General features: G+C 33.9%; 2 protein-coding genes across 6 annotated transcripts in view; one reads left to right on the top strand and one right to left on the bottom strand.

Annotated features, from left to right (window-relative positions):
- LOC113521040 (39S ribosomal protein L52, mitochondrial) overlaps nucleotides 1-8,057 on the bottom strand; it is a 12,951-nt gene extending 4,894 nt beyond the window's left edge. Inside the window, exon 1 of one of the 2 annotated variants that reach the window (XM_052903029.1) lies at nucleotides 7,617-8,057. In XM_052903029.1, the coding sequence (XP_052758989.1) occupies nucleotides 7,617-7,641 (25 nt within the window). In that variant the 5' untranslated portion in view covers nucleotides 7,642-8,057. The remainder of the gene's footprint in view (nucleotides 1-7,616) is intronic. The other variant, XM_052903030.1, reaches the window with a different exon arrangement.
- The window catches only part of LOC113513504 (protein lifeguard 1), a 24,511-nt gene extending 1,082 nt beyond the window's left edge, over nucleotides 1-23,429 (top strand). The window contains exons 2-8 of one of the 4 annotated variants that reach the window (XM_052903025.1): nucleotides 2,261-2,349; nucleotides 15,155-15,339; nucleotides 18,623-18,724; nucleotides 20,117-20,223; nucleotides 21,150-21,309; nucleotides 22,185-22,314; nucleotides 23,054-23,429. In XM_052903025.1, coding sequence (XP_052758985.1) covers nucleotides 2,346-2,349; nucleotides 15,155-15,339; nucleotides 18,623-18,724; nucleotides 20,117-20,223; nucleotides 21,150-21,309; nucleotides 22,185-22,314; nucleotides 23,054-23,286 — 921 coding nt within the window. In that variant the 5' untranslated portion in view covers nucleotides 2,261-2,345 and the 3' untranslated portion in view covers nucleotides 23,287-23,429. Of the gene's footprint in view, nucleotides 1-2,260; nucleotides 2,350-2,395; nucleotides 2,447-6,918; nucleotides 7,070-15,154; nucleotides 15,340-16,773; nucleotides 16,793-18,622; nucleotides 18,725-20,116; nucleotides 20,224-21,149; nucleotides 21,310-22,184; nucleotides 22,315-23,053 lie in introns of those variants that run through there. The other 3 variants (XM_052903023.1, XM_052903024.1, XM_052903026.1) reach the window with 3 other exon arrangements.

Genomic DNA, 23,429 nt, shown 5'->3' with positions numbered 1-23,429 from the left:
CCTAAGTGGGATGGGGAAGGATAAAGGCTCCTTTTGTATATCCTGGTCAATAAATATATCCCAGTTACATAGACAAAGTGACAGATAGTAAAATATAGATTAATATAATAGAATGACCAATGTGTGTAACATTATCACTTAAGTTATCTGTATCAAGTTTCATATACATATGTGATGTATTACATTTCAAATTTCATATTTACATTGTAATAAATAATATATAAATGTAATCTGATTCATATAATTGAAACTTTATTGATTTAAATACACTTAAATGTTTATTTCTATATTTTGGAGAATGACAATATAATAAAAAAATATGTAATATGTACATTTTAGAGACATGAATAAAGCCTACCTACCATTTCTTTTTTTTTTTTCATATTTTAGATGAAGTTAAAAGAATAAAAATGTTAATTAATAAATATTATTTCTATTCTCTGTTTGTTTGATGTTTCAGTAATAATAGCAATAAGGCATTTCTATTCAGAATAATATAATTTGAAATATATGGTAGGCTTTATGGCAAATAAGACAATCATTGATCTATAAGCCTGGTTTTTGAATTATAAAAAACTCTTAAGTTTGTTTTTGGAAGTACATCATGAAATTATTGTATAATTGAAATGATGTAATATAAAATCTATATATAATCTGAATGATAAAATATAAAATTAATAATTGGTTATAAAGTTTATAATATAAAAATTATATTTAAGTAGGTAAGTATTAATCACAATTTATCATACCAACTATTGAAAATGAACATTGCATATATTGATAACAACTGCTAGATTAGATTAGATTATGAGGCCTATAGGAGTTCTGAAATATCTTTGCTTAACAAAAAAAAAAAGTTTAAAAATGTTATTATGAAATTTCTTTGTATCTTACCATAATATCATTGTAAGGAATAACCACTGATACCAAAGTCTATGAGTAACACAGATGAGGCTTCCTATTTTAAATTCTTAAAAAAAAAGTACATATTCCATAATATCTGAGTCAAAAGTGAGTTTTTAAAACTTATTTGCATGTGATACTAATGAAAGTGGATAAAAAATCTTATTGAATATTCACCTTTGTCCACTACTTCATTTTGGAAGTAGACATCCACTTTTAGATGGTGCATGGAGATAAAACTTAAATCAGTTTTTTTTATTTTTATGTGAAGTTGGAACAAACATACAAACAGACTTAAAAATTATGATTATTATAGTTTTGGTTCCTTACTTATTTTACCCTCATGTACAGACATCAATTTAGTTATAAATTTTATTACATTCATAAGACTTGATTGAATAATTTTACTTTACCCTCATGAATTATTATTATATATATAAGTATATAATATTTATTATGACTAACATGACTTCCTGTACTTATACAATTGTATCATTGCATTTATTAATTGTCTTGCTTATTCCCTATATTGTATAATGCAAATATATCCTTTAAAGCAGGTATCATAAAATTTTATTCTGAAAATCCCTCTTCATTGAGCCAATTGTATATATCTGTAGTATATATCTATGTATTTGTTGTTTATGTATGTATGTTAATATATGTATGTATATATGTATTTATGTGTGTCAGTTTTTATTTATTTATGTATTAATGTTATAATATTATTTATGTACTTTTATTATTTACATATGTAGGTATATAGAGCTGTTTTTATTGAATTATATATTAAATTTTTTACTGGGTATTATTTAGTTTATCTTTAATTGTACAGTTATTATCCTTGTACATTCTAGTTTTTTTTTCTCTTCGGCTTCTCAAAGGTTAACTGTAAGAGATCCTTTTATAGGATAAGTCCACCATTGTACACTAAATCATTAAAATATTCATTGTGAGTTATGTACAATAAAGATTTTAGAATACAATATAATATACTTATTCATTCATTTATTAATTCATTAAATGATAGGTAGTTTATCTAACTATCTATCACTTAATGAATTGATTTGATTGATTAATTGAACTTTATTTGAGCCATTTATGACACACGTAAATTGACAAATGAGTTTATACAATCAAATAAGTGTTAATATGAAATATCTTTCAATGTTTCAAATTTCATTAAAATCTCAGCCATTTAATTGATAGAGCAACAAAATCACATTTATAATATTGGTAGGGTAGAATAAAGAAAAAGGTTTTCAATAATTTATTGTCTCTATCTATGCCTTTTTATCTTTTTTTTCTTGTAAATTGACTTTGTGTATAATTTTTTAACGTATATTTATTTTTCCAGTTTATTGCTGCACTCCGTGTAAGTTTAATCCGTAAAAACGGCTTCAGAAAAACTAAACACCACTGACCAGCCGAACTACAATACAATGTGTATGTATGTCCCTTTACTTTACTAAACTTTTTGTTTGTTTCTACAGTGTACTCACTCTGAAGATGTGGCAAAACTCGGTGGTCTATCCTGGTGGAGGTCTTTTTTTTAATAATATTTATAATTGTTACACTGTTCTGTTTGTTCATTTGGATGATATAAGACAATTTATTCTTCCATTTTGCTATTTATACACTTGTGTATTTAATTATGTTAATAGTCATGGTTGTTGGCACTTAGTCCAACTTTGTGTACATATTGATATTAAAAAAAAAAAAGGTTTTATAATAAATACCTGACCAGTTTCGCCCTTTAGCGTTTTTTTTTAATGAGTGACGATCATATGATACCTCGCTTACGCTAATGGTATACGCTGGCGGGGCACCAGTGAAGGATGATAGGTGAGGATGAAATGGCAGGTAATTTAGCTCATCGTGATGAATACACCTAGAATGCAGCATGATGGTTTCCAGGGGGACCACGTAGAGGTCGACCTGCCTTATATTGCTAGCAATGGGACTGGTATTCTCCATTACTATCTCTTATTCGTATTCATCACGATGGACCAATTGACTTGCTTTCATTCTCACCTATCATCCCTTATTGGTGCCCCACCAGCGCATACCGATATCGCAGACGGAATTACCATTCCATTACCGTCCATAAAAAAAAAACAGCTGGAAATTAATACAAACAATATACCGAAATAATAATATACCGAAATATCAGATATTTATTGTAAAACCATTTTTTTTTTTTAAGATTATAAATGTTGTCTATTAATATCTTTATGTTTAATTGATTTAATAAATAATATGTACATATAAATATAATTTATTAGCATGACTCAGTCTGTTGACTGACAACCGATGACCTTGAATGATGCGATCAATGTCATTCTGAATATGAATGAAAGAGACAAAACATTCGCGTCACTGTCTGACGTCGGCCCTCAAAAGGTACAAATGAAATCATTTTTAGGAGGTGAACAGCTTATTTTCTGTCATACAAATTTACTTATAACAAGTTTTGGAGAGACAGCTGATTGATAATGTAATTTTAAGCACTTTCCTGAAGCAGAAATATTCAGGCATTAGTTTTTTTTTTAATGGGTGATAATGAAATGGTAACCCCACCCGCGCTATCGGTATACACCGGCGGGCCACCAGTGAAGGATGATAGGTGAGGATGAAGCAGGTCAGTTAGCCCATCGTGACGAATTCAACAAGAATTGTTCACGATGGTTTCGAGGGGGAACCACGTGGAGACCGACCTGATAAGGCATATATTGCTAGCAATGGGGCTCTCAAACACCATTGCTAACAATCCCTTTCCCCCCTCAGGCATTAGTTAGAGTACTAAATGTTTAGTGCCATAATTTTGCCCTGTTATAATAAAATTATATTAAGTTAAAAATATCCGTAAAAAAAACAAATTCCAATATATATTTTTTTATACATGGTTCGTTAAGAAAAATTACTAGGTATGTGTTTAAGATTAGAATAAGTAATAAATATTTTATTTTAAATATGTCTGCAGTCTTATATCATTCAATTTGAATCTATAGATATTGCACTACACAATCACTCTGTCTGTGAACCAATCATCGACACGACACAATGCAGCACTACTTATCAAATGAATTTTCATTAGATACATTACAAAAACATTCGTGTTTCAACCGTGAAGCAGTCGTGTTTGCATGGCTGTGTTTCGGTTTGAAGGGTGGGATATGGCGTGAATTTACAAGGTACAGAGGAATAACACCTAAGTCCTCAGGAATAACAACACATGGGGGGTATTATGGGCAAAACAGTATACTCTGTTATGTCCATGGTACTGCTCATGTCTATAGGCGACTGTTACCACTTTCCATCAGGTGGGCCGTCAGCTTGTTTGCCATTCTAAGATGTATAAAAAAAAAAAACAGATTTTGCGCTGAATGTATATATAAATTATAATCGTATAATCAAAACCTAAAAATGAAATTAAGAGTACTCTTAAATAGTTTTTTTTTTATTATTCTCGCCACTTGAATCGAGAGTCTGCCGATTAAAACTTGCAACAAACTCGGGAATCTATCAGGGAGACCTGCACGTGGTCCTCCCCAGAAACCATCGTGCTAAATTCCACGTGTATTCATCACGATGGGCTAACTGATCTGACTTTTCATTCTCACCTATCATCCCTTACTGGTGCCCCCCAGCATATACCGTTAGCGCAGGCGGGATGGCCATTCCATTATCATCCATTAATAAAAAAAAAATACATACATAATATAGTAGAGAAACACTGATAATTTTAGAGGTATCTAATGTGATGTGATGTAATGTACACGTGCGAAGCCGGGGCGTAGATGATAATGGTAACATTCCATTATCATCCATTAAAAAATAACCTAGACTTTTACTTTGTAATCTCTTTTTAATCCTATCTCGAAAATATCCTCCTTAGGACCGTGACCCGTAGACAGACACTCTTCGTTTTGTATTTATAGGATTTTATTTATCTTTAAGTTTAGATAAGGTAACATGTGATATTTCGATTTATGAAGAAATTTCATGTATAATCGAGGGAAAGTTACAAGTGTGCGTTATGCCTATATTATTAGTCATACTTTAGCAGTGATTGTAACAAACATATAGGTATATAAACATATATATAAAAAATAAATTATATTCTACTGCAGTGATTCTCAACCTGCAAGTAATTTTTTTTTTTTTTTGTTGCGGCACATATTTAACGATTTCAAAATTTGGCGGCACACAAAGAACAAGATAAAAATTATTTACTCACTACAACACACTGCATAAATAGTTTATGACAACAATTTTAAATATATGCAAAATTTGGCGGCACACTTTTAAAATTTGGCGGCACACAAAAGTGCCGCGGCACAGTGGTTGAGAATCACTGTTCTACTGAATTAGGTGTTATTTTACGGAAGTCCATATCTTTGGTTAGTCGAGCAGTCAGTTGTTGGCAGTCATACGCATACTAATGGTAGCGGAATTAAACAAAATAATTGTAATCAACTAACCAGTAAAATGTACATAGTATTACCGTATTAAATGCTACGTTAATGTTTCATTCATTGACTAGGATTCCCACATTACATGTAATGAAGAGGAAATTGCTTACTAGGAATTGTCCCAGAATTATCATGTTTTTTTTTTTAATGGGATTTAAATGAAATAAGCCTTTATTAGCACTAAGAACCGGCAACTAATAAGGAAAAAAGTTCTTGAGGAGCGGTCTCATGCAGGAAAACAACAGTGTAAGACGACCAGCCGCTAAATAGAATGACAACTTCTATTAAGTGGGGGATCGTCGATGCATTGCAGGGAGTTAGTGGATGCAGGTGTCTCAGAACCGTTCTTTATGGTAGTCTATGGAGGAGGCCTATCTTCAGCAGTGGGCAGATAACGGCTGATATGATGATATCTGGCCATCAGACTCCATTACTAACAAACCCTCCCACCCTAGGTCTTTAGTGCTAACGATACCCTCTCAGATCGACTTCCACGTTCCAGTTCCCCTAGAAACCATCCTGGTTAGTTCCTGATAACTAAACCATCGCTAAGAATGGGCATCCAATTGCTCGTAGTTGTAGTATCATCTCTTACCTCGCCAAATAGAGAGAACGGGATGCTCCACAATAGATGTGGTTTTTAAATCTGCAAATAATCCTGATAACCTCGCCACGAGGGGCTCACTGTCTGTAGTACGGTATTCTCCTCTGTATTACACAATATTATTTGCAATGCCGTGTGGTCCCGCCATAGAATGGACCACCCCTTCTTTTCCCGTGGGTGTCATAAGAGGCGACTAAGGGAACTTAATAGTCGAGATATGGGTCAGCAGCGTCCCTCTTAAAACATCACCAAAGACTAACTGCAGTTGCCAAACATGGCAACTACTGGTAAAACCTCTCTTAGTGGACAGTTAACAGCTGATATGTTGATGATATTTATTTCTATTTACATTCCACACACAATTCCAAATCTACTCAAAATATTTTCACACAATTATATGCCTTATGTAAAATTACAATAATAAAAACAAGTAAATTCGACGTTACGTCGAGACGTTGCGAACTGCCAAGGTCGATCTCTAATTGTGTTTGTTAGACAGGTAGCTATGCACTCACAGTACTGAGCGTGAATTCAACGATCTAAATTTTAAACCAGCCGGTTGGCGAGCCAGCCCGCGGCATCTTGAGAGTGTTGGCATCTTGAGAGTGTTAAACTAAGGAACCTTATGATACAGGGATAGGCAACGTTGTCCCTTTTTAAACGTTAACCAAAGCCAAACTGCTGATGCTATTTCGCCTATCAAGCATGGCAACTACTGGTAATCCCCCCCCCCTCTTTATGGGGGAGGGGACAGCTGATACCAATTGCATTTGAGGTCGTCTCTCCATCTAGTAGGGTGTCTGTCGCCTGTCACCCTACCAGTTTTGAAATTTAGGTCATAAAACGCCACTTTCGTACGTCCTCAAACGCATTCTTGACAGCATCTCCCCTCTCATTCTTCTAAACAGTTTAACATCCTATCAATCATCAGTATATCTCGAGTGTACACAGTCAGTACATAGAGTGCTCTCGACTGAAGTGTACGTTTGTTTATACACTAGTGATAATTGAAACGTGCTTATTTAACACATTTAGTGTGATCACGGTGTGCCAATTCTTGTGGTGAATAGTGGATTGAAAATGGCAGGTACCCTTGCTAATAATAATTATTATTCAACGCTATAACAATACACAATTGTAATCAACAAAAAAAAAATTTTTTTTTTCTTTTTTATGGCTACATTACACAATAGCCTGTAATCGATAAAGTTTATTCAAATATTAACAGTATTAGTTTTGGAACGATTGAAGGAAACTAAATCTTTTCGAATTTCGAACCGTGTTGGTCCCAAATTAATTTTGTAACCGTTGGTTTTTTTTTACGAAGCAAAAAATTGCTACTAATAAAAAATTCTTGAAAACACAATTCTACGTTTCAAACTTATATTTTTTTTAAGTCTAATATGTCTACGAAATATCTCGTATATCGAAGTTGGTGTTTTTACCAAAAAAATAATAATAAAAATAATTTATTTGCTTCCGTACGAGTGTTTATTTGCCTTAGGTTATTATATACAGTAACGAAAGACGACCGGCGAACGATCACTCATAATCTCATTACTTAAAGGAAACCTCAATATCGCACATTGCAACTGTTCGCAGAATTGTATCATCAATTATGCTAGTAACGTAACTGTACCATGCGTTTACCGGCTCCATCTCTCGGGTATAAATTGTACTAGCGACACGACCCGGCTTCGCACAGATAGATTGGTAGATCTCAAATTTTTTGGCCCATGTTCATCACATCGTCATATTAGCCCTTAACTGTCTTCTACTGAACATAATAACTTTAAAACTTATTAAAACTTGAATGACAACCATGCATGGTGTCAGTTGATCATGCACGGACTTTTTAATAACCATGTAATTTTAGACATAATACATTTAAATAATAACACATAATCTTAACAGAGATTTAAAACAGTAATTGTTGAGTTTCTTGCGGGCTCGTCACAACAGATAACGACTTTCCGAACCCTGCAGTAGATTAAAAAAAATATGATTTAAAAGTGCTTGTAAACAAGTCTTTTTGAATAATGATATTTGAAATTGAATTTTAAGCCTCAAATTGTAATACTTGAATAATAAGATACATGGTAGAAAGTGCGAATCGCAAACACCGATGACAGGTCTTATTAGAAGTGGCAACTTCCGCTAGCCTGTATTTCTGTTTATAACCGAATCCTGCCAGTATCAGTCATGATAATATTGATATCATTAGATATTATACATGACCATGATAACTAAATTGTTACTAAGCGCACGAAATTTTATTTATTAGGTGCCCATTAGACGATCAATTATTACCTTTTAGCGCCGTCATACAGTGTTGCCACTCTCTAACCTCAAAATTATGATAGTCAATAGTAGATCAGGAAAATCTAATAATTTTATATTATTTTATTACTTTATCGAACTTTTATTTGAAGAAAAATTGTAAAACATAGAAAATACGGGACTTTGGTTTATCATTAAATATTTATTTTATAATTGCTGTAAATTATTTCAACGTCTATGTACGGAAGATTGTCATGGCCAGTGAGTACATTGAATAATGAGTTTAAAATAAATTCCCTCTCTTGTTTTGGCATTCGTTGACTATACATTATTATCCAGTAATAATCAATCTTCATCAGCCTTTAACTGTCCACTGCTGAACATAAGCATCCCCTTTTAGGGTTTTGCTAGAAGTTGCCGAGCTTGGCAGGCGGATTGGCTACCGCAATCAGGCTTTGGAAATGTTTTAAGAGGGACGCTGCTAAACATCCTCTGGAAAGGAAGGGGTGGCCTATTCTATGCCGGGACCACACGGCCAAAAATAATAAATATTACATATTAATTAATTATCTAACTAATAATTATTAACAAAAATCACTAGCGGTTAAACAATATTTACAAAATTCTACAATTCCTAATTCAAATTTCAAATTTTTTAATCCAATGTGTTATATAAAATATCTTCCTTTATTCTATCGACCAGTCACATTTCACACGACTAAATTGTCTATTTTCCTGATTTAAAAAATCTATCTTAATCCTTACTAATGTCACAAATTAAAAAAAAATTGTTTCTTAACGCCACAATTTTAAGTAATCACAATCACTATTGGCTGCTAGTCAAATAGAGTAATCGATATGGTAGTGTTAAACAACGCAATGTGATACAGCAAAAACATCGGTCAAGGATAACGTTGTGTCTCATCCAAACCATTTTTATGTATACAGTAATATTGAATAATAATTGTAGAGTCTGCACTGCGGTATCTCTGAATCTTGTAGGTATTTAAGTAGATACTAGCTTTTTACCCGCGACTTTGACCGCGTAACCGTATTTTTTCGTCCTTATCACCTATATTATATACAAACATAGTGGTTAGTTAAAATTGAGGCTCTAAGAAGAAACACTTTTTCAAATTTGGAACATTAGCAAGGATTAAGTATATTTTGTAAGTCAGAAAAATAAACAATTTAGTTATTTGAAATGTAACTGGTCGGTAAAATAAAAGATGTTTTGTAGGACATATTGGATTAAAGAATTGAAATTTAAATTAGGAAATGCAGAATTTTGCTAATTTTGTTTAACTGCTAGCGATTTTTTGCTTCGCAAGTGCGTCATTTTTTTGCGAGCGCTTTTTATCATTATAAAATGTATATGGGACTAATAAGGGAGTAAACCCCTATAGAATTGGCGATTTAATCGCGTAATAGTATACATATATATATACACACAAAAAAGTTGATTATGCTCCACAAAAAAAAAATTCAATCGTGTCTCAACTAGTTTTGATTCTTTAATTAAAAACCAAAATTGATAATAATGATAATAACTGTCTTTTTTAAATAATTATTTAGATATTAGATGTACTAGCCACCGAACTAGGTCGAACACTTATCTCAGTGGATAGTTAAATAACTTCCTTTGACTTAAATAAACCATTGAATCGATTTTGATGAAATATCTATAGGTCCAATCTAAAAGTAAAACTCTTTCAGTTAAAAGAAAGAATTTTCCAAATTGGTTTATAAATGACGAAGTTTTGAGGTAACAAACATTAAAAATACAACAGAATTGAGAAACTCTATTTTTTTATATTCTATTTTGAAGTCGGTAAAATACAGCCAAGTCTGAAACCTTCGCTTTAGAAAAGTAGGTTATGGCCTGGACTTATCGGTCGACTTTACAGAATGTTTGTTAGCTATTCATTATCTTTGATTTTTTATCTTCGTTTGGATAGATAAGATGTTCCAATCACTGCTAATATTATTCGGTTCATAGAAAAGAATAACTACTATACTACTAAAAGTCGTTTGCTTGGGCACCTCTGTCCCATTCGTGTTTCAACCGTGAAGCAGTTTTTTTACATGGCTGTATTTCGGTGTGAATGGTGGGATATGGTAGAGAATTTACAGGGTACAGAGGAATAACATCCGGGTTCTCAGGAATGGCAACGCATGGGGGGTATCGTGGGCGAAACAGTATACTCTGTTATGTCCATGGTACTGCACATGTTTATAGGCGACGGTTACCACTTTCCATCAGTTGGGTCGTCAGCTTGTTCGCCATTCTAAGTTGCATAAAAAAAAAGCAAGCTGTTATTTAGAGTGGATCCCTTGATTTTTAGACTTCCCGATTTTGCCCTTGGACAGGGATCGGCAATCTGCAACTCGCGAACCACATGCGGCTCTTTGAATGTGAAGCTGGGACTCTTTATTTCCATACGCAAATATTATTAATAAAAAAAACAAATTAAAAATCTTTCTGAATCTTCATCAAACTTTATTTATGCAAGTACTATTTATTATCGGCAAGAAAAACTTTTGTGGCTCTTTAAAAATTGAAATTTTAATTTTTGACTCATCCGATTCAAAAGGTTACCGACCCCTGCCCTTGGATTATGTGCAACTTCCACCAACAAGACAAAGTCGGGGATTCCCCGAAACATCACACGATAACATTTGTTCACCCATTCGCCTTGCAGCATAGTTGTTTACACATTTAGAATACACAAGCAAATTGACACTTTAATTCCTATTGAATAGTGCCGCAAGTCGCTCGATGTACACACAGTACAGTACACACGCCAGTGCCATTTTTAGACTGTGATGACACGAGGAAGGAAAAACAAATATTTTTTGGCTGGTGATAATGAGCTTTACTGGAAAGATAATAGAGTTTATAAGTACATTCTGTATGAAGTGTACATCAACTAGTACATATATGATATGACTATATGTCGTCACCTTTATGGTAAATTTACGAATCTGAAAATGATACATTTTACAGGGGAACGTTTTGAAACATTAAAATGCAAATAACTTTTGATAGAAGACTACTGTAAAAGATCGTGCTAACATTTTAGTTTTAAAATCCTGTTTTTTATTGAATGCGCTTAATTAATTATTATTATATTACAAGTATCAGAAATAAATGCATATTCGTTACTTTGCACCTTCATACATGAGAGCTCCTAGGTATTGAGTTATACAACAGCAAATCTACGAAAGTGGCAGTTTCGTAAGTTGCCAAAGAAAATAATTTATTTTAATATCTAGCAAACTAACGAAAGTGCCACTTTCGTAAATATACCAAGGTATAAATCACGTGTTTTGGAGAGAACTTCAGTTTTAATAACATTATAGCAATCATTCATGTAAAATAACTAAATTAGGATTGAAAAATTGATAAAATAATTAGTGAAATTTTCAAATTAAAGTGTTTATTATAGAAAATACTATAAAAATATGCTAAGTAAGTTTACTTTGGATATATCACAAAAATATGGAGATTCGAGCTACTCGATTTCTTTAACCGTTAGAGATAGAAATTTGAAAATAAGCCACAATAAGTAGTATGACGCAAAATGTAGATTTTTAAAGAAATGTCAAATTTGAAAAAACAGATTCCGAAATTTGCCATGGAGGTGGTGACTTGTAATTTTGTAGTCGAGCTATCTCGCTAAGTGTTAGTGATAAAAATATCGTCTATAACAAATAATTTATAATTTTACTTTAAAAAACCAGCATTTACCTTTTGCCAATTTTTTTTTCTTCTTTGTTAATTATGGTTATATACTTCAGCATCATATCAGCCTTTAACTGTCCACTGCTGAACATAAACCTCCCTCTGGGTGTTTTGCCAATAGTTGCCACGTTTGGCAGGCGGATTGGCAACTGCAGTCAGGCTTTAGAGATATTTTAAGAGGGACGCTGCTGCCCATCCCTCGCCCTCCCTTAATCGGCTTTTGCGACACCCACGGAAAAGGATGGGGGGCCCTATTCTATGCCGGGACCACACGGAATTGATGAAATTGTTTTTTTTTAACCATAATTTTTTTGGGGCTTTTTATTTTATGGTAAGGCATTGGGCCTTTTAAGATAAACAATTGCCCCTCAATGACCGCCCTAGCTAAATTGTATAAAGTGTATCTCAAATAAAATGTAATTGTTGAAGTTAAAAATATATACATATTTTTTGATAAACGGCCATTACACTGTGAAACGAATAGTTTAGTATACGAATGTAGTCGTCATTAAGCATTGGCCTTGTATACACTGGCACGGATGTATGGGTGAGTGCAATGTTGACGCTCAAATATGTTACTGACTGTGCTAACATATTGCTCTACCTTCCTTGGGCAGTCTGTTTTTACTTTATGATTTTTAACTATAATATATAATACTGTAGGATAAGCAAGCTGAAGTGGCAATGGGCTGGTCACATAGCTCGAAAACCGACAACCGATGGGGATGAAAGGTTCTTGAATGGCGACCACGTACTGGTAAACGCAGTGTAGGACGACACAACCCCACTAAATGGAGTGACGACCTGAAATGCATTGCATCGAGTCAGTAGACGCAGGTGGCTCAGGACCGTTCTTTATGGCAGTCTATGGAGAGAGGCTTATGTCCAGCAGTGGACAGATAATACCCATGATGATGATTATTAAATACTAGCTACGCGATTTTTTTTAAAAAAAAAACAGCCCATTTTACTAACAGATAATGTAGCTTTCTATAAGTGAAAGAATTTGAAAAATCGGTCGAGTAGTTTTGATGTTTATCCATTATTACAAATAAAAAATTGAATCTTTCCTGTTTGAAGAAAGAAAGAAATATTTAGTGCTTAATTTCACACATAGGTACTTATATTATAATATAAAAATATTTAACAATAATATATATAATATTGTTTTAAATAACAATTTTAATAGTTCGTAACAAGCACATTTTGCTCTGTAAAAAGCGTTTAACACTGCTTTCTCAACGTGTAGTTTTGCTTCACGAATAAAATGCTCAGAAAGTTAATATGGCACCAACAGGAGTAAACTCACTGCACTGTTTCAAGTTATCTTTTTGTCGCGGAATTGAATACTGCAGTTTTCCTGTTGTTTCTGATAACATCCTGACAGTGATTAAAAAGAGTGCAGGACACATTGTTATCGTACTTACATTTACTTTATCATTCTTATTTATACACTATATTATATATAATATATTATATATAAATATATATACTTTATCGTAATTATTATATTAATTAAGATAAGAACTATTATGAGATGATTCATAATTATTAATGCCATTATTGAAAAAAAAAATATACCATGCATATACACATTACCTATCGGTTTGATCGAATATAGTAAATAAAATAAAATATTTATAAATTACTTCTTACAACTAATACTAACTATATTTAAATTAATTATTCTATAAAAAGACATGCTAAAGTTGTTTACGAATCGAGATCAAAATGAGTAACTGAGTTGTAGAAAGTTTATAAAGTTTAAAAAGTCGTTATACGCAAACAGTATAAAAAAAATACTTTTTAATTTAATACAAGCAAATTTAGGTAGAGGGTTACATGCAAGTTTTTCCCGGCAGAACATGATATTCCTAGACGGTTAAATAAAAAAAAAAAGAATGATGTAAATGACCTTTCAACAAGTCTAACAAAATAAATATTTCTCCGAGTATGTAACAACTAGAAGCCAAATTACAGTCACCTCAGACTCGACTACGTAACTTTAATTCGACTTGCACTATACGAAATCTGTAACTGGCTAAATGTAACTATTAATTTCGTCATTAACTGTACTTACACATGGGGGGTATCATGGGCGAAACAGTATACTCTGTTATGTCCATGGTACTGCACATGTCTATAGGCGATGGTTACCACTTTTCATCAGGTGGACCGTCAGCTTGTTTAAAGTTCTAAGTTGTATAAAAAAAAACTTACACTCGTACAGGATGGGTTTAAAAACAATAGCCTCCCTTTAAGGATAATGTTCTAATGTGAAACTGAATGCTTTTCCCATAGAAACGTGCGTAGAAAAATGACAGCAAATATACCTACGTTTTTATCAGGATTTTCTTAGCCTCCATTACTAATACTAATTTGACAGCTTGACGCATCGTATTAGTATTGAAGGCTCGATATTTTTCTTTTGGGAAAAATGTTCTGTTTATGGCAAAAATTCACAACTATGCTAATATTTTCTATTTCACTTCGTATCAAGAATATTTGTTTTATTCCTTCAGTGCGGTGTCTCGACTGATGTGGTGGCTATCAAAGCAACGCTTGTTTGTACTTGCAAAGGAAATCCGCACGAATTTGTACACAAAATTGTAGACATGGATAACAGAATGATTTTTCTCGCGTCATCTCAGTAATTCAGGCGCACCCCAATACGCCGACTCATTGAATTAACTCAAAACTGCAAATACCGCGGCACACAGGGTAGCTTATATCGCTGTACTGTATTTTTTGGCATGCGCCCAAAAACAAGCTACGAAGAAAAGTTCCTTTCTCTGATTCTACTTTTGGTTTTTCTTACGCTCTCATTCGTTTAGTTTAGTGCATTTGTATACTTTTATACAAGTTCAAAAAATTTCCCTAATTTCTCCAAGCACGTTTTTCTTTTCTTAGTACTGCTCTGTGCGCCAACTCAAAGAAATGAGTTGACACATTCAGTGCAGTGATGAGTTAGCGCCCTTGCGCGGGGTAATGTTACCCATGTTTACAAAACTGATATCTAAATATATTTCTATACCATTAAAGTCGAGCAAAAAGTATATTGTATTTTTTTTTTTGTCTACAAATTCGAACGGACTAAACATTAGATGTTGCATGCAAATATTTATAATTATTTTTTAAATATTTCAGATCAAAATCAAGGCTACCCACAAGGTGGGTATCCCCCACCGGGCGGATACCCGCAAGGGGGCTACCCACAAGGGGGTTACCCCCCGCAAGGAGGCTATCCGCCACCGGGGGGCTACCCCCAAGGTGGCTACCCACAACCCGGTTACCCCTCTGCTCCCCAACCTGGATATGGAGGCTACGGTGAAGTAAGTATTTAAAATCCATATAAGGATATATATGATTTGTTTCAATTAAACTTAATGAAAACCAAATTTTGTTGAAAATATAGAACAAAAATCTTTTTATTTCCAAATTTTTGTTGAAAATATATCAAAAAAAAATAAAATACATTTTATTTGAGGGTCGGGGGCTCGTGGCATTTTGCCAGCCCTGCCACCCTATTGTTACGCCACTGTATTTAAGTAAAAGAATTTTGAAAACAGATCAAGTAGTTTTTAAGTTTATCTTATTACGAAGAAACTTTTTTTTATATTAGTATAGACAAAAAAATTTTTTTTTTTTTTACATTTAGACAAAACTTGTAGATTGTAATCTAGTAAGCCATGATGCATTGATGGGAAATGACATGCTGAAGTAAATGGTGCGTGTTTAACATACATTTTCATATGAGTACTGTGTCATAACTTTAATCTCTCTCTATGAATGTGAAAAAAGCGTATTTCTTCTCAAATATAAGGGTACCTGAATTTAACGAACTTAGATAAAAATATATTATATTGAGAGTAAGGAAACACTATGTCGCCACACCTTTTCATCTATAAGAAAGCCGTAAGTGCTCACTTAGAGAGCAAAACACTATCTTCCTCACTTCAAGAAAAGGAAAATAGATAGATAGATAGATAATTTTATTTACATTACAGCACACAAATTTCAACATACATACACAAAAAAAAAAAGCGAGATAACATAAATGGCAAAAAAAATCAATATTAATGTTGGAAATGCGATAGTTTATAACTATGTATGGATGGGTGGATGTTTGTTGTCCTTTCACGCAAAACTACTAAACGTATTTGTGAAATATATGTTATTTTACGAGGAGAAAGCTGGCACAAAATAAAGCTATGAAACTTAGCAAAGTATTAATGGGATATTTCAACTTCTGCGCCACCTACCCACTTCTATCTGTTCTCCTTTAACCAAAGGTTGTCTGTAAGAGATTGCCCTAGCGATAAGACCGCCTTTTGTACCTTTATATGTATATTTTGATCTGTACTTCATGCTATTGTTTTTCAGTTGAATTGTTTATATGTCATTGTTTATTTTTATGTTTTGGGTGCAATAAATAAATAAATAATAATATTATCATTCCTCTCTTGGGGATTGAAGTTTGAGAGAGTGTGAGAATGGTACATATGGCGGATTTAATACCTACCATTTAACCAGATTTAGCGTCAACCATGAAGCAAGCAGTAAATTAATTATATAAAAAATTTCTATCTTTTCTATCGACTATTTTCGAACTTTCTTCACATTTCGAGACTTCACTTTTTTATCTATGCGTTTTTAAGTGAAATGCCTACGCTGATTGACTCTATAAATATGTCAGTATACAAAATATCTTATCACAATGGTATCATAGTTATCACATATTTTGTACAGTTGTTATCGAGCTAAGGATCGCACAACATGTATCAGGTAACAAGTTGACGTTACTCATATGTGCATAGTGTTTATTTTGAAATTCTGTCTGCAATTGTGTTTCCATCACGTATTAAAAAAAAAATCGTGATACGCAAAGGAAAGCTTATAAAGAGCTTTAAATGCCTTAACCTTGCGAAGTGTAGCAACGTTGAAAATAATTGTAAAATTTTTAAAAATAAACGACACATTTTTTCAATAAAAATTAGTAGTAATAAAGTGCAGCGTAATTACACCAATAGCGACTGGTCATCGACCTTTTTTTTTAATGCCACTTAGAATGGTTATGAAGCTACGGATCCATATAATGAGACGTGACAACCATAGCCTATAGACATGAGCAGTACCATAGATATAACAGTGTATACGGTGTCTCCCATGATACCCTTCATTTGTTGCGTTGCCATTCCTGAGGACTAACCTGTTTTGCCGGGGGGAAGGGATTGTTAGCAATGGAGTTTGACAGCCCCATTGCTAGCAATATGGGCATATATCACGTCAACCTCCGCGTGGTTCCTCCTGGAAACCATCGTGAACAATTCTCGTTGAATTCATCACGATGGGCTAGCTGACCTGTTTCATCCTCACCTATCATCCTTCACTGGTGCCCTATCAGCGTAAACCGATAGCGCGGGTGAGGTCACTATTTCATTATCACCTATAAAAAAAACCTGTTTTGCCTTCGCACCCTGTAATTTCATTGCCACATCTAAACCATCGAAATGCAAACAACTGCTTCACGGCCGAGGTACCCAAGCATACTGTATACTGTATCGCCCATGATGCTTTGCCATTCCTGAGGACTAAGTTGTTATGCTTCTGTTCTTCTTTTGATTTCATAATAATGTATATAAACTAGGTTAACCGGTTTTTTTTTATTGATGGTAATGGAATGGTAACCCCGCCTACGCTATCAGTATATCCTGGGGGAGGTCACCAATGATAAAAAAATAGGTAAAGATGAAGATAGGTCAATTGGTCTATTGGGTTTCCAGGGGGAAACGCATGGAGGTCGACTTGATAAGGTATATTGCTAGCAATGGAACTTTTTTTTTATACAACTTAGAATGCCAAACAAGCTGACGGCCCACCTAATGGAAAGTGGTAACCGTCCCCTACAGACATGAGCAGTACCATGGATATAACGGAGTATACTGTTTCGCCCATGATACCCCCCATGCGTTGCCATTCCTGAGGACTCAGGTGTTATTCCTCTGTACCCAGTAAATTCACGCATATCCCACCCTTCAAACCGAAACACAGCCATGCAAACACAACAGCTTCACGGTTGAAACACGAATGGGACAAAGGTACCCAAGCAATCGACTTTTGTACAAAGTCTCCCTCTGGTATTTTTTGTATTCTGGAACTATTTTTTTTTTTTTACGGGGCACCAGTGAGGTATGAAAAAGCAGGTCAGCCCATCGTGATGAGTACACCAGGGATTCAGCACGATGGTTTCCAGGGGGAACCAGGTGGAGGTCATCCTGACAGGGTATATTGCTAGCAATGGATCTGTTAGTTCGCATTACTAACAATCCCTTCCCTCCGCAATGGAGCTATTTTTTTTTATGGGTGAAAATGAAATGGTAACCCCGCCTGCGCTAACGGGATACGCTGGCGGGGCATCAGTGGAGGGTGATAGATGAAAATGAAAACAGGCCAGTTAGCCCATCATGATGAATTCATCAGGAATTAACCATGATAGTTTCCAGGGAGAACCACGAGGAGGTCGACCTGGTTTGGTATAATGCTAGCAATGGGATTCTCAGTCTCCATTACTAACAATTCCTTTTATATAATAGTAAAATAACATTTTTGTTACAGCAACCAGGATACGGCGGGCCGTCGGACGCCGTCGGCGAGGATGGGGAAGTCAAGGGTTTCGATTTCACCGAGCAGACTATCAGAAGGGCTTTTGTTCGAAAAGTGAGTATACAAGCATTTTAAAACATTTTATGCCTTTATTGCAAAAGGTCAGCACAATATGCTTCATACGCTGAGGAATGAGCTCCCTGCTTCAGTTTACCCTAAAGACGTAATATAGGGTTTCTCAAAAAGGGTATATTTTTAAACTAGCGATCCGACCCGGCTTCGCACAATTAGATAAAATTTTTGAAAATCAATACTTTTAATAAAAAGAAGTTTCAGCCAATTCAATTGATCGGTTATTTTATAGCATTTTATATGTGATTCTTTAGATTGATATATTTTTTTTTATTTATGAACTAATTGAAATAAAATAAAAACTAAATGTTAAGTGAAGCAAACCGCAATGCGTTAGTGAAAACCGCATTCAAATCGGTTAAGACAGACAAAAGAGACTAATAATTCTAAAAATCATTGTTTTTGGTTCTATTACGTTCATAAAGCTCTCTCTGTAATAGTTTTCCTTATATATCTTTCATGTATAGTCAGCGAACAGTTACGATTTTATTATATGTATTTTCTCAAACATGCTTGGAAATGTGAGCATTATTTTGACAATCTTCTTCGAGATAAATCAAAATTGCCGTACTGGCCAGATACAAGCGGGCAACGGCCGGCAAAAGTTGTATGAAAATCCATATCTGTCGTCGATAAATTACTATGTAAACTCATTTTAAAAATGGAATGCATGGCTACTAAGATAAATTACTATGTTGATGGACGAACTCAAATGTGGGCCGAGGTATCTGTCCATGTAATTTAAAAATGGAATGACCAATTTTACTTTTTCAATTCAATGACGAATAACGAACAATTTTTTTCACGCGCCATAATATTCCTTTGTTTTTTTTTTCAATAAACATTTTTATGGCAAGCCAGTTCGAAATTTAAATAAAACCTTTATTAGTTACCTCCTTGGTAGCCATGTTTCGAAGTAAAAGGTCATTCCATTTTTAAATTACAGGACAGATTTAAAGTTTTATCAAAACACGACAGTGGATTTTCATACAACTTTTGCAAATAGAAAAAGATTGTCAAAATAATGCTCACAGTTCCAAGCATGTTTGAGAAAAAGGTTTTATTTAATTAACATTAAAAAATAACATTATGGCGCGGGAAAAATTATTATTGTTCGTTATTCGTCATTGAACTTAGCAAGTAAAATTGTATTTTTTATTTCCACGCATTGTTTCAGAAAAGTACTATACAAGCCTTGGCCCACAACTAGGCATTGATGGACTCACGTATGTGTTTGTACGTTCGTCCATCAATGCCTCAGTTGCTGGCCACTGCAGTAATGTACTATTATTGATTATATATATATTTTGTTTTAGTCTTGCATCTTATTATTATGTAACATAGAAGTGAATTTTGATTACTATTTAATTTCAGGTGTACTCGATCCTGATGTGTCAACTGCTAGTCACAATGGCTTTTATATCGCTGTTTCTATTCCATCATCCCACCAAAGTGTGGGTGCACAATAATCCCGGCATGTTGTAAGTAAATACACTGTAATTGGCTACCTATATCACGCGGCATCAGTTGTAGCTTTATCGCAGGGGCTCCTATATTTTTAAGATAACGGAACGCCTACCAATTTTTATTTTTTTATTTTATGGTACCCCATATCAAATGATTACAAATCATAAACGTTGTAATTTAAATAAGAACAGAAGCTTTTATTATTTTTTCACTGTATAAAAAATTTTGCGAAACTCTGATGACTTACGGAATGATGAACGGTTCCACGGAATCCAGCATATGGGCATGCAGCCAGCGATGGGCTGTAGCGTTCCTCTTAAAACCTCACTAAAAGCCTAACGGTGATTGCCAATTCGTCTACCAAACGTAGCAACTACTAGCAGAACTCTCCTTCTGATTCAAATTGTCATTTGCATTAAATATGGTTACATTAGATGTTGAGTAGCTTTAGTTCATTTATTTTGTGGTACATAGGTAACAATGGATGGTAAAACAAGATAAGTCCTCTATCAACCCTATCTATCGAGGTATACAAATTCGCAATTATATAAAAAAGAAAAAATATATATATATATATATATATATATATATATATATATATATATATATATATATATATATATATATATATATATGATTTAGCATTGAGAAACATACAACCTCAAATTTTCACCGTTTCAACTTCTGTTTTTTAATCGCGATTTTTATATGCTGCAATAGAGGTGTGCATCAAATGCAATCCAATATAATAATTCCGTAGTAAGAACCCAGATACATTTTCACGTATAGTTCATGTACTAGCCACTACTGGATTTTCTTATATATATATAAGAAAATCCAGTAGTTTACACTTCAAGCTACGTGTTTCTGGGGAAAGCTTATGTTCAGCAGTGAATAGTTAAAGCCTAATATGATGATGATGCTGATTTGATGATTCCAGTTGGGTGGCATTCGCGGTGACCTTCGTGACACTGATCGTGATGGCGTGCTGCGGCGACGTGCGCCGGAAGGCTCCCATGAACTTCATATTCCTCGGCATATTCACGCTCGCGCAGAGTTTCCTGCTAGGTGTCGCCTCGAGCGTCTACGACGTTGATGCTGTGAGTTATTTTTTTTTTGCAACTTGAAATCGCAATTGGGAAGTGATAACCGTCGCCTGTATACATGAACTGTGCTGTGGATTTTTTTTATACTATTTATATAGAACATCGAATGTTAAAATTGGGTTAAAATGTACTCAGCTAATTTGATGTTTGGCTGACTCTAAATTTTTAAATGACATTTATAAATCAAAACAACACGAGCTTTTTTCTCACTTTTGCATGTAATTGAATTATAAATTGCCAGAATATCTTGATTTTTTTTTAATTTGAATTGGGAACCATTTTTATTCATCTAAAATCTATCTAACCCTATTCACACACATGTGGAAAAAAGTTAATCTGTTCTTATTTTGAGAAGTATTTGTGTATATATATATATATATATATATATATATATATATATATATAAGGTGTTCCAAATTAGATAATTTGGGATATAATAATAAAGGAATGATGCATTCCCTTTAGGGGATATAGTATTACGAATATACGTTACGATACTAATAGAATTTCGTGTCTCAAATATCATATAATTTTTCGCACAAAAAAAATATCCTTAATAAATACGAGTATAAATTTTTCACCCTGTATAAAAAGTACCTTTTAAAATATATTATGTTAAAACTGACGGAGTGAGCGCGACCAACGATGTGATAGAGACTAGTATAGTTATTACGACGTTTTACAAGCAGTGAAGAAATTTAAGTATTTATTTTTATAAAATAATTTCAAACTACTTTGACATGAAATTCCTTTTTTATTGTAATGTGTGTATATCTAATACTATGCCCTGTAGCAGGGAATGCAGATAATTTGGTAACACCTTATATATACTAAATATACGGACTATAGAACCAATTATACTGTTCCAGGTGTTGATGGCAGTAGGTATAACGGCAGCGGTATGCCTCGCCCTCACGCTGTTCGCGCTGCAGACCAAGTGGGACTTCACAGTGATGGGCGGCGTGTTGCTGTGTGCCACTGTCGTGCTGCTCATCTTTGGTAAGCCATCTTAGCACTAAGTTAGTTACTTAACTGTCCACTGCTGAACCTCCCGCCCCCATGGGTTTTGCCAGTAGTTGTCACGCTTGGCAGGCGGATTGGCAATCGCAGTCAGGCTTTGGAGATGTTTTAAGAGGGACGCTGCTGCCCATCCCTCGCCCTCGCCTAATCTACTCTTACGACATCCACGGGTATGGAAGGGGTGGCCTATTCTATGTCGGGACCACACGGCGACACATCGACCACATCTTAGCACATACACAATCCATAATCTAAGTTGTATAAAAAAAATGTAAATGAATACGCCATAACTGTAAATATATATATATATATATATATATATATATATATATATATATATATATATATATATATATAATAGCTCTAATTGTGACGGCACAGGGACAGTTTTTTTATATTTTTATAAAAAATATATATAAATATTTTTTTTTTTAAAAAAAAAAAAAAATATATATATATATATCTTATGTGAAGCTATAAATAATTTATTAATGAATAAATAAATTATAAGAGGTTAATAACCAAACATACTTTTCTCTTAATAATAATTTTACTCGCCTATTGATTTTTAAAATAAATGAAAAAATAATAATTGGTAAACGGCAACAAATTGATCTGACTGGAGTAGTCATGTAATATGACTAACTCCAGTTGTGAGCACATTTTTTTTTTTTTTTTTTTGTATAGAAGCTTATTTTTTTAAATGTCTTTTTTCCAGGTCTAATCGCCATATTCATCCCTCGCAACAACATAGTAACGCTGGTGTACGCGTCGTTGGGCGCTCTGCTGTTCTCCTTCTACCTGATCTACGACACCCAACTGATGATGGGAGGCAAGCACAAGTACAGCATCTCCCCCGAGGAATATATCTTCGCATCGCTCAACCTGTACCTGGATATAGTCAACATCTTCCTGTACATTTTGACCATCATTGGTGCCTCCAGAAACTAGGATTCGGTGTAAGGGCATCGGTCGTGTTCTGGATTTAGTGCAGCTTTATTTAATTAACATTCTGTTTTGTTGGACCCATTTTTGTATTGCATTTATGTGTTGATTTGAATATAACCTCTTTATTCGTAAAAGCGTAAAATAAA

The sequence above is a fragment of the Galleria mellonella genome, unplaced genomic scaffold (assembly GCF_026898425.1).
Source record: "Galleria mellonella isolate WM207_F2 unplaced genomic scaffold, CSIRO_AGI_GalMel_v1 utg99, whole genome shotgun sequence".
In the NCBI taxonomy this organism is placed as follows: domain Eukaryota; kingdom Metazoa; phylum Arthropoda; class Insecta; order Lepidoptera; family Pyralidae; genus Galleria; species Galleria mellonella.
The sequence above is the reverse complement of the archived record's forward strand: the minus strand, read 5'-3'. Positions and strand labels throughout refer to the sequence as shown.